This window comes from Leptonychotes weddellii, chromosome 11, assembly GCF_054177405.1.
Source record: "Leptonychotes weddellii isolate Sample4059 chromosome 11, ASM5417740v2, whole genome shotgun sequence".
NCBI classification, from domain to species: domain Eukaryota; kingdom Metazoa; phylum Chordata; class Mammalia; order Carnivora; family Phocidae; genus Leptonychotes; species Leptonychotes weddellii.
The window spans coordinates 6,562,525-6,575,345 of NC_138379.1; the positions used below are offsets into that span (position 1 = coordinate 6,562,525).

The window sequence follows — 12,821 nt, forward strand, 5'->3', positions numbered from 1 at the left end:
CATCAAAGGACACTATCAACAGAGTTAAAGGGCAACCCACAGATGGGAGAAAAATATTTGTAAATCATATATCTGGTAAGAGTTTAATGTCTAGAATATAGAAAGAAGTACAATTCAACAGCAAAATAATAAACCAGTTTTAAAATGGACAAAAGACTTGAATAGACATTCTTCAAAGGAGATATATGAATGGCCAATAAGCACATGAAAAGATGTTCAATATCATTAGTCACTAGGGAAATGCAAATCCAAACCACAATGAGATACCACTTTACACCTACCCGGATAGCTATATAAGAAAACAAAAAACAACAAAAAAGACCACCCAGAAAATTAACAGCAAGGATGTAGAGAAATTGGAAACCTTGTATAGTGCTTATGGGAATATAAAGTAGTGCACCTGCCGTGGAAAACAATTTGGCAGTTCCTCAAAAAGTTAAACATAGAATTACGATATGACCCAGCAATTTCATTTGTAGGTATATGCCCCAAAGAATTGAAAACAGGGATTCAAGCAGGTAGTTGTACAACACTGTTCATAGCTGTATTATTCACAATAGCCAGAAGACGGAAACAACCCAAGTGTCCATCAAATTAGTGAATGGATAAACAAAATGCAGTTATATGTGTGGTATATACATATATACAATGGAATATTATTCAGCCATAAAAAGAAATTGTAAAAGAAATGAAGTTCTGATACAGGTACAACATGGATAAACCTTGAAAACATTATGCTAAGTGAAATAATCCACTAACAAAAGGAAAAATATTGTATGATTCCACTTCCATGAAATATTAAATAGGAAAATTTATAGAGATACAGAGTAGACTGGGGGGCGCCTGGGTGGCTCAGTCGTTAAGCATCTGCCTTCGGCTCAGGTCATGGTCCCAGGGTCCTGGGATCGAGCCCCACATTGGGCTCCCTGCTCGGCGTGAAGCCTGCTTCTCCTTCTCCCACTCTCCCTGCTTCTGTTCCCTCTCTTGCTGTGTCTCTCTCTGTCAAATAAATAAAATCTTAAAAAAAAAATAAGTAAGTAGACTAGGGGTCGCCAGGGTGGGTGGAGGGCAGAATGGGGAATTATTGCTTAATGAGTACACTTTTTCTGTTTGGGAAGATAAACTTTGGAAATAGTGGTGATGGTTGCACACCATGGTTATGAGTGTAATTAATACCACTGAATTGTATACTTAAAAATGTTTAAAATGGTGGGGCGCCTGGGTGGCTCAGTTGTTAAGCGTCTGCCTTCGGCTCAGGTCATGATCCCACCGTCCTGGGATCGAGCCCCACATCGGGCTCCTTGCTCCGCGGGAAGCCTGCTTCTCCCTCTCCCACTCCCCCTGCTTGTGTTCCCTCTCTGGCTGTCTTTCTCTCTGTCAAATAAATAAAACCTTTAAAAAAAAATGTTTAAAATGGCAAATTTTAGGTTGTATATATTTTACCACAATTTTAAAGTGTATTAATTTAAAATAATAATATATCCATTAAATGTTAACACATTTTTATTAAAAATAACCATATTTTCCAAGATAAAACATAAACGAGAAGATTGGCATTGTTTTAAATTTTTGCAAATCTCATTAGTGTCTGGTTTAATAGAAGCCTGCTAGATTATATCTGCTTCTGCATTCAATCTGTTGTGAATTTTTTTTTTTTTTGGTTGAGTTATATGAAAAAAATCCAGCCCCACATAGATTCGTAGTTGGGAAGGGTAGGAATTTGATAATAGCCTTCACAGATCATTGTGGATATTCTTCTTTGACCCTGCATTAAAAATTAACAAGTGGTAGTTGTTTTGTTTTGTTTTAATGTAGTTTTTTAAAAAGATTTGTTTATTTATTTGAGAGCAGGTGGAGAGGCAGAGGGAGTGTCTTTTTCTTTTTAAAGATTTTATTTATTTGAGAGAGAGAGAATGTGTGCCCGTGCATGAGCAGGGGGAGGGGCAGAAGGAGAGAGAGAGGCAAAGAATCCCAAGCAGACACAGCACAGAGCCAGGCTCGGGGCTCTATCTCACGTCCCATGAGATCATGACCTGAGCCGAAACCAAGAGTTGGACACTTAACTGCGTGAGCCACCCAGGCTTCCCTAATGTGGTAGTTTTTTTTGTTCTGTTCTTTTTTTTTTTTTTTTTTTAAAGACTTTATTTGTCTAGATAGAGAGAGAGTGGGTAGGCAGGTTTGGGAAGCAGAGGGAGAGGGAGAGAGAGAATCTCAAGCCGACTCTGCACTGAACACAGAGCAGAGAGCCCAGAGGCCTACACAGAGATCGATCCCAAGACCTGAGATCAATCATGACCCGAGACTGATCATGACCTGAGCTGAAATCAAGAGTTGGTTGCTAAGCCAACTGAGCCACCCAGGCTCTCCGTTAATATGGTAGTTTTTTAAAGGTTAGTTGCAGTATGGAATCTGAATTGTATCAGTGAACTTTCTGAACTCTGCTACATTAAAAGCTATTGGTCTGTCTTGTTCTGTAAGTGAATCTTTTACCTAGAATGATTTTGTAACATGATGCGTTTCATTGGTCATTTGGAAAATATTGGTTCACTGACTTATATAGATCATCCAAATGTCGACTCATTTCATTATACAATATCATAAAATCATATTTGCTAATATCCCTATCAATCTTAGAAAAGTATTTAAATATTTGAAAGTTGTCAACCTCAGTGTGGTGGATAGAAGTTTTCCAAAGTTCAAATTTTTGCTTGAAATCCCAAAATTTATCATTTGACACAAACTGTCTGTTGCTTTCCTTGAATTGATAAGCTCATTTTTGAGAAAATGTCACATTCCTAAATCTGAAAACAACTATAGTTTGTCTGTTAACTGATCACTGAAGTAAAACAACATCCCATGAAAAGACCAGCTAGTTCAGTTTGCAATTTAAACAATTGCACAAGTGCTTTTCCTCAAGACAACCGTCATATTTCGGTGTGCACCAAAAGTGCTGTATGAGTACTTTCCATTTTATCACATAATGTATTAAAAAGATGTGTATTTAAGGGTTGAGATTTTATAAAATTATTAATTTTTTCCTTCTTCCTCAAATATATTAAATGAAGCTGGATTTTTTTTTCCTGTGTGGCAGTTAAAATGACCACAATTTAAACTTACAGTTTAGTGCAACTGGCTAGATTTGTGCAAAGGCACTAGCAATTTTGCCCTCCACTGCTTTTGCACTAATGATTAAAATATTAACACAGCAAAAAAGGGCAAATAACATCTTATTATTACTATAAAAATAGTTTTGCCCTTCGAGATCCCTTGAAAGGGTCTTGAGGACACCTGGTGGTCCACAGACTACCCTTGAGTACACCTCGTCTAACAAATAATTAACTTTCACAGTGGAAATGTCAGGTCTTGGCAGGTTAATGGAGAAGATATTTTAATACAGCCTTCTACCGATTCTCAGATCACACCACCTAAGTGATCACTTTTTCCCATGAGCCCTGGGTCAACACACACAACTGTTACTTAGTTATGTTTCTGTAGCTCATTGGAAGTGTCATTTTTGCTCTACTGTCTTCTCTCTACTGACCATAGAGTCTAGTGTCTTCAGAGTTTTCCTTCTTGGTGTACTTATGTCTTATCTGTTTACCTTCTAGAGGGGAAGAGATAGAGAATAAGGAAGTCATCGTCCAGGAGCTGGAGGTAGGGAAAGAAGCAGACAACTTCTGGGAAAGTTTTTCTTTAAGACAAGGATGTGTCCATATCCAGATCTTAATTATTTCCTGTGAACTGAGTCATAGCCTCCACTTGATCACTTGGCTTCTCCCTGCCATATTTCCTCTGCAAAGAAACTTCACTGTTTTTCCAGGGAAATTAAAACCTGTATCCTTTTTCAGTTCTCCTAGTTGAAGTGTCAGCACCTTTGAGGCTGAGTTCTATTGTTTCCACCAGAGTTCCCAGCCCTCTGCAGCTCTCTTTTGTGGCAGCCAGCATAGAGAAAGCTTCTGGAGGACTGCCGCCTTCCAGGGCTCTGGGAAACCTCACCCTCCCAACCACTGCCTGGTACTTGACGTTCAGGAAACTCAACTGTAAATACACAGACAAGACTGCTGTGTCTTCACTTTAATTGGAAACATTTGCAATTTGCTTTATTCCTACTTCATTTTCATTCCTTTTCTACCCAGCATTAGGTTCTCCCACAGGAAGAAGATTGAGCAAGTGAAAAGTTTTGTAAATTGGTGAAAGCATTGTCCAAGGAGTTAGAGCTCTGGGTGCTGGCCCTGGATTCCAGCCCTGGCTGAGCTACTGATTAGCTGCGCAGCCCCCCAGTAGATCATTCTCTTGGTCTTAATTGCCTCATACATAAAATGAGAGTGCTAAACTAGGTTATTTCTCTTCTAACTTCACAACTCAGTGATTTATGGCTATTCTAATTTATGAAGACATCTGCTGCCAGATTTCAAAGAATTTGAATACAATGAAATATACAAACAAAACTCTTTCAACCAAAAATTTAAGTCATAGCCATAAAGGTATCTATCTATAGCTCTTTGGCTAAGTGTTGAAAGATACGTTAGGATCTTGCAGGAGCTCATAGATATCATTATAAATAACAATTATTTTAATATAGGACCATGACAGTTTTCTGCTTATTTTAACTGTGAGTAGAGCAAAGTTTATTTCACTTTGCTTCAGTTAATTCTGGCAGAGAACAGCTCAAGGCAGCATAGTAAAGTGGAGAGAGCATAGACCTTAGAGCCAGTCACATCTGGATAGGAGTTAAGTTCTGCCTTCACACTGGGGTTTGGGGGAAGTTACCTATTTTCTCTGAGCCTGTTTTCCTACCTGTCAATGAAGTTGATAAATAATACCTGTTTGCAAGATTGTGGTGAAGATTAGAAATAGATGTGTGCAATGCTTGCCACATCATAGCTAGAAAGCATCTATCTACATTTATAATCCTACCAAATTTTTCAAAGTGCTTTTTATATGTTCTTACTCTCAGTTTTGAGTCAGATGTTACCATCCTCTTTTATTTATTCAGAAAATGTTTATTGATAGGCAGTGAGCCTAATGGTTAGGAGGGTAAACTCTGGAACCCCACTGCCTGGGTTCATATCTTGGCTCCACCATTACTATCTGTGTAAACCGGAATAAGTTATTTCACCTCTCTTTGTCTCAGTTTCCTTGTCTATAAAATGGGGATAATAGAAGTGCCTATCTCATAAGGTCTCTATGACTGTTAATATGTATAAAAATAATAACACTTGACATCATGATTATTCAATAAATATTAGCTATTAAAATTATAAGCCAGAGGCTCCTGGCTGGCTCAGTTGGTGGAGCGTACGACTCTTGATCTCGGGATCATGAATTCAAGTCCCGTGTTGGGCGTAGAGATTATAAATAAACTTTAAAATTGTAAGCCAGATACTATGGTAGTACAGAGAATACAAAGATAAATAAGGCACCATTTCTACCTACTGTGAGCCCTAATACGAGGAAATCGAGGCTTAGAGAGATGAAATGACAAAGCTAAGACTGAAGTTAAGATGTTTCCCCCATAGAAATCCAGTAGTCTTTTTATGATACCAAATTGTTTAATTGGTGTATACTAATAAGCATAGGTTAATTAGAGACTAATCAATTAAGATTTTAAAAGAGTAGAAGAAAAGGTTGAACTTAAGCTAACGTAAAATAACTACATATCAGTAAATACCAGTATTATTCATTCAGTCAGTCAGTATACATTTACTGAGGTAGACACCATAGAAGGGATGCTAAAATAAATCAGGTATATATTCTAGCTCAAGGAGATTTCTCAGTAAGAAAAATAAAACGTGGTTGGAATGTAGTAAAGACCCAAGGCTAACTACTGTGAAGTTTGAGACTAATAGTTAATTTACAACTTGGGAAATCAGGGAAAAGTTTCTGGAGGAGATAGCTTTTGAACTGGACCTTAAAGGATAGGTGGGATTTGGACATAGGCTGATGGGTAGAAAGGGCATTTCAGGCAGAGGGAACAGACTATGCAAGAACACAGAAATGGAGAAGCAGAAGGCATGTTCAGGGAACAGCAAATAGTTCAGCTTTAATAGAATATAGAGTATGGAAAAAACAGTGACAGGTATAAATGGAAAGATTGGCTGGGATCAGACGGTATTAAAGTCATTTCAACTTTTTTTTTTCCTCAGGATTCTATTCGTGTAGTCTTGGGAAACTTGGACAATCTGCAGCCATTTGCTACAGACCACTTCATTATATTTCCCTGTATCCTTTCATTTCTGGATAGAAATGAGCTGCAGGTCGCATTGTAGATTCAAATGGAAGCAGCAAACCCACCGGGCAAACCAGGGAAAGGAGAGGGTCTTATCCCTAAAATAGTACTCAAGGACTCATACTGACTGACTTCTTTCCTCACTCCTTAACACCATTTCCCAGACAAAAGCAAATGGGAGAGAGTGTCCCACCTGAAATTCAAACATGGGGAAATTGTCTTGGTCCCTTATCCATTTGTTTTCACTCTATATGTGGAGATGAAATGGTTTCATGAAAACCTGTCACCTGGTAAGTAGAATGATGGAAGTGAGTGGTAGAGAAGAAATAGGGAAGGTTGAATGTCCATGGTTAGCAGTGCAAGCTCAATGTGGCAAAATGGTCAGCCAGACTGGGCCCCAACACTGCACAGTGCAGAGGTTAGGAACAAAGTGCTCCAAGCCAGACTGCCTGGTTCAAATCCTGGTGGATTAGCCACTTAATAGTTGTATGACCTTAGATGAATTAGTTATCTTTCTGTGCCTCCTTTGTGAAATGGTGAAGAATAATAATAGCACCTATCTCGTTGGGTTGTTAAAAGGATTACATATATATAAATACTGGTAGATGGAAAGGAGTACAAAGTCTGACTGACAGTAATCACTCAGTGAAAGCGATCTATTATATAAAAATACTTCCTTCCATTTTAGAGTATGCAGTGACTTTCACCTTAGGGGTATCTTAAAGGCATCTCCCAGTTTTTTTTTTTTTTAAGACTTTATTTATTTATTTGACAGAGAGAGGCACAGCGAGAGAGGGAACACAAGCAGGGGGAGTGGAAGAGGGAGAAGCAGGCTTCACGCCGAACAGGGAGCTCAATATGGGGCTCGATGCGGGGCTCGATCCCGGTACCCTAGGATCATGACCTGAGCCAAAGGCAGACGCTTAACAACTGAGCCACCCAGGCGCCCCGACATCTCCCAGTTTTTAATCTCTGAAGGCCATTACTATTTTTACTCATAGAGGGACAAATAGATACCTGCCAGTTTGATTTGGAAAAGAGTGTAAAGACCTTGCCTCAAAATATCTACCCAATTCATTTATCACTGATGTCTGAAGTTCCGCCTTGTTTCTTTTAGTAAGGGTCATTCCCTTTTAAGTGGCTTATCATTAGAATACAGTATGAATGTAATACTTTTGAGCTTGTAGATGACAAGAGTTCTAAAACAGGAGGAGGAGAATTTGAAGACACTGTATTTCTTTTTTTTTTAAGATTTTATTTATTTATTTGACAGAGACACAGCGAGAGAGGGAACACAGCAGGGGGAGTGGGAGAGGGAGAAGCAGGCTCCCCGCCGAGCAGGGAGCCCGATGCAGGGCTCGATCCCAGGACCCTGGGTTCATGACCCGAGCCGAAGGCAGACGCTTAACGACTGAGCCACCCAGGTGCCCCGAAGACACTGTATTTCTAGCAAAAGTGGTACCAGGCAGAAAGGAGAAGGGCAGACACACAGGTTTTTGTCTAGGACCAGTTCTGAGAAATAAATGATAGATAGAAATCCAAGTGAACAGCATCTTGATCCATTATGACATTCAAATTTCCTATTGTAGGGGAGTCAATAAACGACAGTCCTCTTGGATTGGTAAGTTTGTCTTTTCTGTACAAGATGACAATTGCCTTTATTGCCTTGTGTTGTCCAAAAGTTCTGCTCTTATCTCTTCCTCTGCCCCTTGGTTGCTGCTCAGATGCAGTCAGAATTGTATACATGAGACCATCTTTTTCCTCGTGGCTAGATTTCTGAGACGGTCTCTAATAGAATGTCTGTCCTTACTTGAAAAGCTGGTGTTAAAAGTCACTTTTGGCAGTTTAAAGATGGGGAATTCTCTTCACTGTGCCCTGATGAACTGTGAACAGCTCTGGAAAAGGAGTCACAGGAGTCGGGTTCCTCTCTCAAGGTCCTAGCAGAGAGGAAAACAGCAGGAGCCATGATGAGGAAACGAAAACGAGCGGAAGTGCCCAGCTCCCCCAGCAGGCCAGCGCTGGACAGGTCAGTGGTGTTGAGAGAGAGTCTAAATCCTGTATCCTGGTTAGGCTTTGCCAGCTACTGCTGCCAGGCATCTTGTCCTTCAGTGAGTCACTTTTTGTCTTGGGTTCTTTGGTACTTGCCTATTTCCATGGGTGGACTAAGGGAAGGAGGCAAGTTGATATTTGCAATGCAATTTGAACACAATTCCTTCCTCAGCAAAGTAGGATTCTTCTGTTCCTCAGACAATGGCTGGGAGGAAATGCAATCAGATCTATACAATTGAATCCAAGTCCTATTCAGTGAGCTTTTAGTATGGTCATACTACCAGAAGGCATAAGACTGGGGCGCCTGGGTGGCTCAGTCGGTTAAGCGTCTGCCTGCGGCTCAGGTCATGATCCCAGGGTCCTGGGATCGAGCCCCGCATCGGGCTCCCTGCTCCACGGAAAGCCTGCTTCTCCCTCTCCCACTCCCCCTACTTGTGTTCCCTCTCTCGCTGTGTCTCTCTCTGTCAAATAAATAAATAAAATCTTTTTTAAAGGTTTTTTTTTTTTTTTAAAGATTTTATTTATTTATTTGACAGAGAAAGACACAGTGAGAGAGGGAACACAAACGGGGAGTGGGAGAGGGAGAAGCAGACTCCCCGCCGAGCAGGGAGCCCGATGTGGGACTCGATCCCGGGACTCCAGGATCATGACCTGAGCCGAAGGCAGTCGCTTAACCAACTGAGCCACCCAGGCGCCCCAATAAATAAAATCTTTAAAAAAAAAAAAAGAAGGCATAAGACTTAAGAAGTCCCAGAATATTATACAAGAATGTAGAGAATCCCTCAAGAGCGTGAGAAAAAAATAAAATATAATTCTATTTTACCTAGTAAGCAGTAAACTTTTGGAACTCTACCTTAAGAGATGGAGTAGGCTAAAATGGAAATGTCTGCAAGAGGTTATGTATCAATTACTGCGTGAGATGCTGCAACATTAGGGGCAATGTTGAACACATCCCTAACATGTCAAAGTTGGTATTGTAGAGGGTACTTATTTTCTTCTCCCGAATCTCTGTCAGGGACAGAGTGAGTCAGTAAGGTAATACAGTCATTCTTATTTGCACCCAGAGAGGGCAGCTAGAATAATCCAAGATGTGGTTTGCTCCCCAGCCCAATGTGCTTTCAGCCCATGTTCACAGAGAGCAGCTGCTCCCTTCCTGGGATCATGGGGGCACACAGGAGCAGTGAGGGTGGACCATGAGGGAGCTGAGCCCTTTACCCTCCAAATGCACATGTCAGGGAGGAGTTAGGAAATTTCTTTCCCAGCCAGGTGGAATGTGAAGGTACTTAAGGGTGTGAAACTTTGCTCGGTTCTATTTGACTGAATTTTCCATGGGGATGAGGCCTCACATCTTGCCTTTCTCTGGGTTTTGATGCAGACAAGTATTTCAAAATCTGATTACCTGCTGTCAACCGCATTTTTCCTTTCTCAATCCCTAGATCACTAAATGTCTCAAATTGGGATTCTGCTGTGAATTAAAGCAGCACCCAAAGAGAATTTGGCCACACAATTTATTCTGCAGGCCAGGAGTGGTATAAAAATAGCCAACCTGCTGAAATATTCATTTGGGCCACATTTGCTTAAATGTGGTGATGTTGCTGCTGCCAGTAACATTTCCTGGGCTTTTCCCTCACCCCAGGGCCAAGATGGGGATTTCCAGCCAAGGCCCCAGCAAAAAGAAGCCCCTTATGGAAACCAGGAGGGTAAGCACCAAAATGGAGGCTTTAAGGCTTCTGGCTGTTCCTGCTCTGTTACAGGTCAGGATTCCTGTTACCAGCACTTCCTGGTCCTAAGTACAGACTGAGCTGACTGAACTCATTCTCAGGTTTCACCATCCGCAGAGCAGCATCCAACCATTCCACCCTTGCCACAACCTGTCCCCAAAGTGGCCACGTAATACAAACATCGATGAATCCTTTTGTTAAAAGGTCTTTTCTTCTCAGCTTAAAAAGCTGCTGCTTGTACTCTGCAGTGAGATAAGAAAACAGGTCTGCTGAATTGTGTGGTGGGATCCAGTAGAGAATTTTTTTCATTTTAGAAACCTTTTTGCCATCATCTACACTGGGATCTGAGCCTGGGAACATCTAGTTTTTATAGAGGAGCTAGGCATGTATCGCATGGGATACTGGTAAGAGAAAACTTCATTTAGGGCAGTGATGGGCTGGCCCCAATAGTATTCGATTTCATTTGTGAGGTTTATTCCCCATTTAGATATTTCTATATCTGCTGCTACTCCATTTCAGAGCTGTTTTCCATAGTAGTCTCTAAAAGAGTACTCTTTCTTTTCTTCCCCTCTTGAAATAGCTGTTATTTGTGCTCTTTTCTTACTTTTCACTTATCGCTCTAAAGTAGCTCTGACCTTCAGTGTTTAAACACTACCAGTTCACCTCCCTCACCTTCCTAAGTTCCATAGCATGATCAGTATATCTATATATGCATTTATTCAACAGACTTACTGTGTGTCTACTGTGTGCCAAGTATTAGAGATATCATGCTCTCCTCTAAAAATGCCAATGGTATAAAGCTAGGCAGACAATTATTATTATTATTTTTTTTAAAGATTTTATTTATTTATTTGAGAGAGAGAATGGGAGACAGAGAGCATGAGAGGGGAAGGGTCAGAGGGAGAAGCAGACCCCCCGCTGAGCAGGGAGCCCGATGTGGGACTCGATCCCAGGACTCCAGAATCATGACTTGAGCCGAAGGCAGTTGCTTAACCAACTGAGCCACCCAGGCGCCCCTAGGCAGACAATTATTGATAGATGTGCTACATACAGGAATAAAGGAAGTACAGGGAACAAAGGAACCTCACCCAAATTAGGTGGATGTGAGGGAGGGTTCCCAGAGTAGCTCAAAGAACTAAGGCCAAGAGGAGAGAGTACAGTGCATTTGGTGACTGCAAGTCAGTGTACCTGGAGCTTAGTTAAAGTAGTGCTAAGAAATGTTACTGAAGAGGTCAGCACAGGCTAGATCATGAAGGGCTTAATGCCACTTTCAAGATCACAGGATTTCCCTAAAACATTTTTAAAGTAGAAAAGTAAAGTGATTTACATTTCTAAATGATTATTCTGCCTCCTGTTTGCAAGGTATTGTGTTAGTTGCTGGGGTGCATGCAAACACGTAACACCTGGTTTCTTTCCGTAACTTATTGTTTAGTTGGGGGAAGAAGGAACCCTTAGGGACTGGGACCTCTGCCTCTGTGGGTAGGGGCAGGGCACAGGACCCGTTGTGCAAAGCCATCTGGCCCACTGAGTGATTATAGGCAGATGATTGCCCTCTTCTATACTCCCATCCTTTCAAGAAGGAAGAAAAAGAAATGAGAAAGTACAGGAGGAGTACATGAAGATCTGAAGAACAAAGACGCTTTATACAACCAAGATAATTACTATTAAAAGAACATTTCTCTCACTCTCTATCCTTCATACCTTCCTATTCTTAGTTTGACACATCATCTCCCTCAAGAACAGTACCCACAGTTTCTTACTCAACATAATTACCTTTTCAGCCTGATACTGGGTTTAGAAAAAAATGAGAAGGAAAAAAACCCAAAAGGAACATGTTTATTGATTTTGACTCAAAGCCCAATGACGGTCTCCACTGTAGACCCTGTTCCCAGAGAGAGGATTTCTCCTAAATTAGACTGATCACAGTGACTCTCAGTGTAGGTCACTTGAGCTGGAAAAATTGAATTTGCTCCTATGGTCCAATGCTTAATATTTTCTCTCCCCTTTGGGGAACTCAGCGTGTCGGGTCACATCAGTGTGGACTGTCATGTCTGAACATGACACCACTGGGATCTGGTATGGGGAAAGCTTAGAAGAACATGACACATATCTGAATAAGGTCTCTGTTTCATAAGAGGTGTTTTGGGGAGAATGGGAAGGAAAGGCCGACCCATTCCCTTTATTACTTCAGGTCCCAGACTAGAGATCCAGACTTTGTAAGGATAAAAAGTGGGAGAGAGCCAATGAATGGTTCAGAAGTAAAACAGATTATCATGTAGGTAGTTTTTTTGTTTTTGTTTTTTTGCCACCTCTGCTTGAACTGTACTTCTAAGCAGATCTGGCCCTGAACATACAGAGAACAACCTTGTGTTGGGTTGTAAGTGCATTATGTCTTGTTGGATGTCCCAGATGGTACTCTCAGTCTTATTTCAGGCTGTGTTTTTCCTTTCTTACGACATTTGCCTAAAAAGACATCTGTCAAGTTTTCAGGAGAGCACAAATGCTAGACTGTCTCATGAGGGGAATCTCCCCTGGTTGGGAGATCTTTACCTTTGCCCCAGGGCCTCTGCCCTTCTGTTCCCCACTGCCAACCTATGTAGGTGGTTTCATTAGGGCCAGTGCAGCAGAATTTAAGCTCCAAACCATAGTTTCATTAAATTTGTAAGAATCATTTCCTCAAGCTACAAATCAGAGCTGTACCCCTGTAAGCTAGTGTACTTGGAGACTTAGAAGAGGTAAGAGATGGTTTCCTTCCTCCCCAGAGTTCCCTTTCATGTTTACAGGAATATTACTTAGGTAGCAGCCTATGTGTTCTGGAATTT

General features: G+C 41.0%; 1 protein-coding gene across 6 annotated transcripts in view; it reads left to right on the forward strand.

The window, feature by feature from the left end:
• The window catches only part of MAJIN (membrane anchored junction protein), a 29,483-nt gene that overhangs the window by 12,040 nt on the left and 4,622 nt on the right, over positions 1 to 12,821 (forward strand). For 4 of the 6 annotated variants that reach the window (XR_014138496.1, XM_081797837.1, XM_081797839.1 and 1 more), the window contains exons 3-8: positions 3,609 to 3,654; positions 6,147 to 6,222; positions 6,394 to 6,519; positions 7,819 to 7,850; positions 8,164 to 8,255; positions 9,915 to 9,978. Coding sequence is in view for 3 of the 6 variants with exons in the window: in XM_081797837.1 (XP_081653963.1) it covers positions 3,609 to 3,654; positions 6,147 to 6,222; positions 6,394 to 6,519; positions 7,819 to 7,850; positions 8,164 to 8,255; positions 9,915 to 9,978 (436 nt within the window). In the remaining 3 variants the exon portion in view is untranslated. The remainder of the gene's footprint in view (positions 1 to 3,608; positions 3,655 to 6,146; positions 6,223 to 6,393; positions 6,520 to 7,818; positions 7,851 to 8,163; positions 8,256 to 9,914; positions 9,979 to 12,821) is intronic. The other 2 variants (XR_014138498.1, XR_014138497.1) reach the window with 1 other exon arrangement.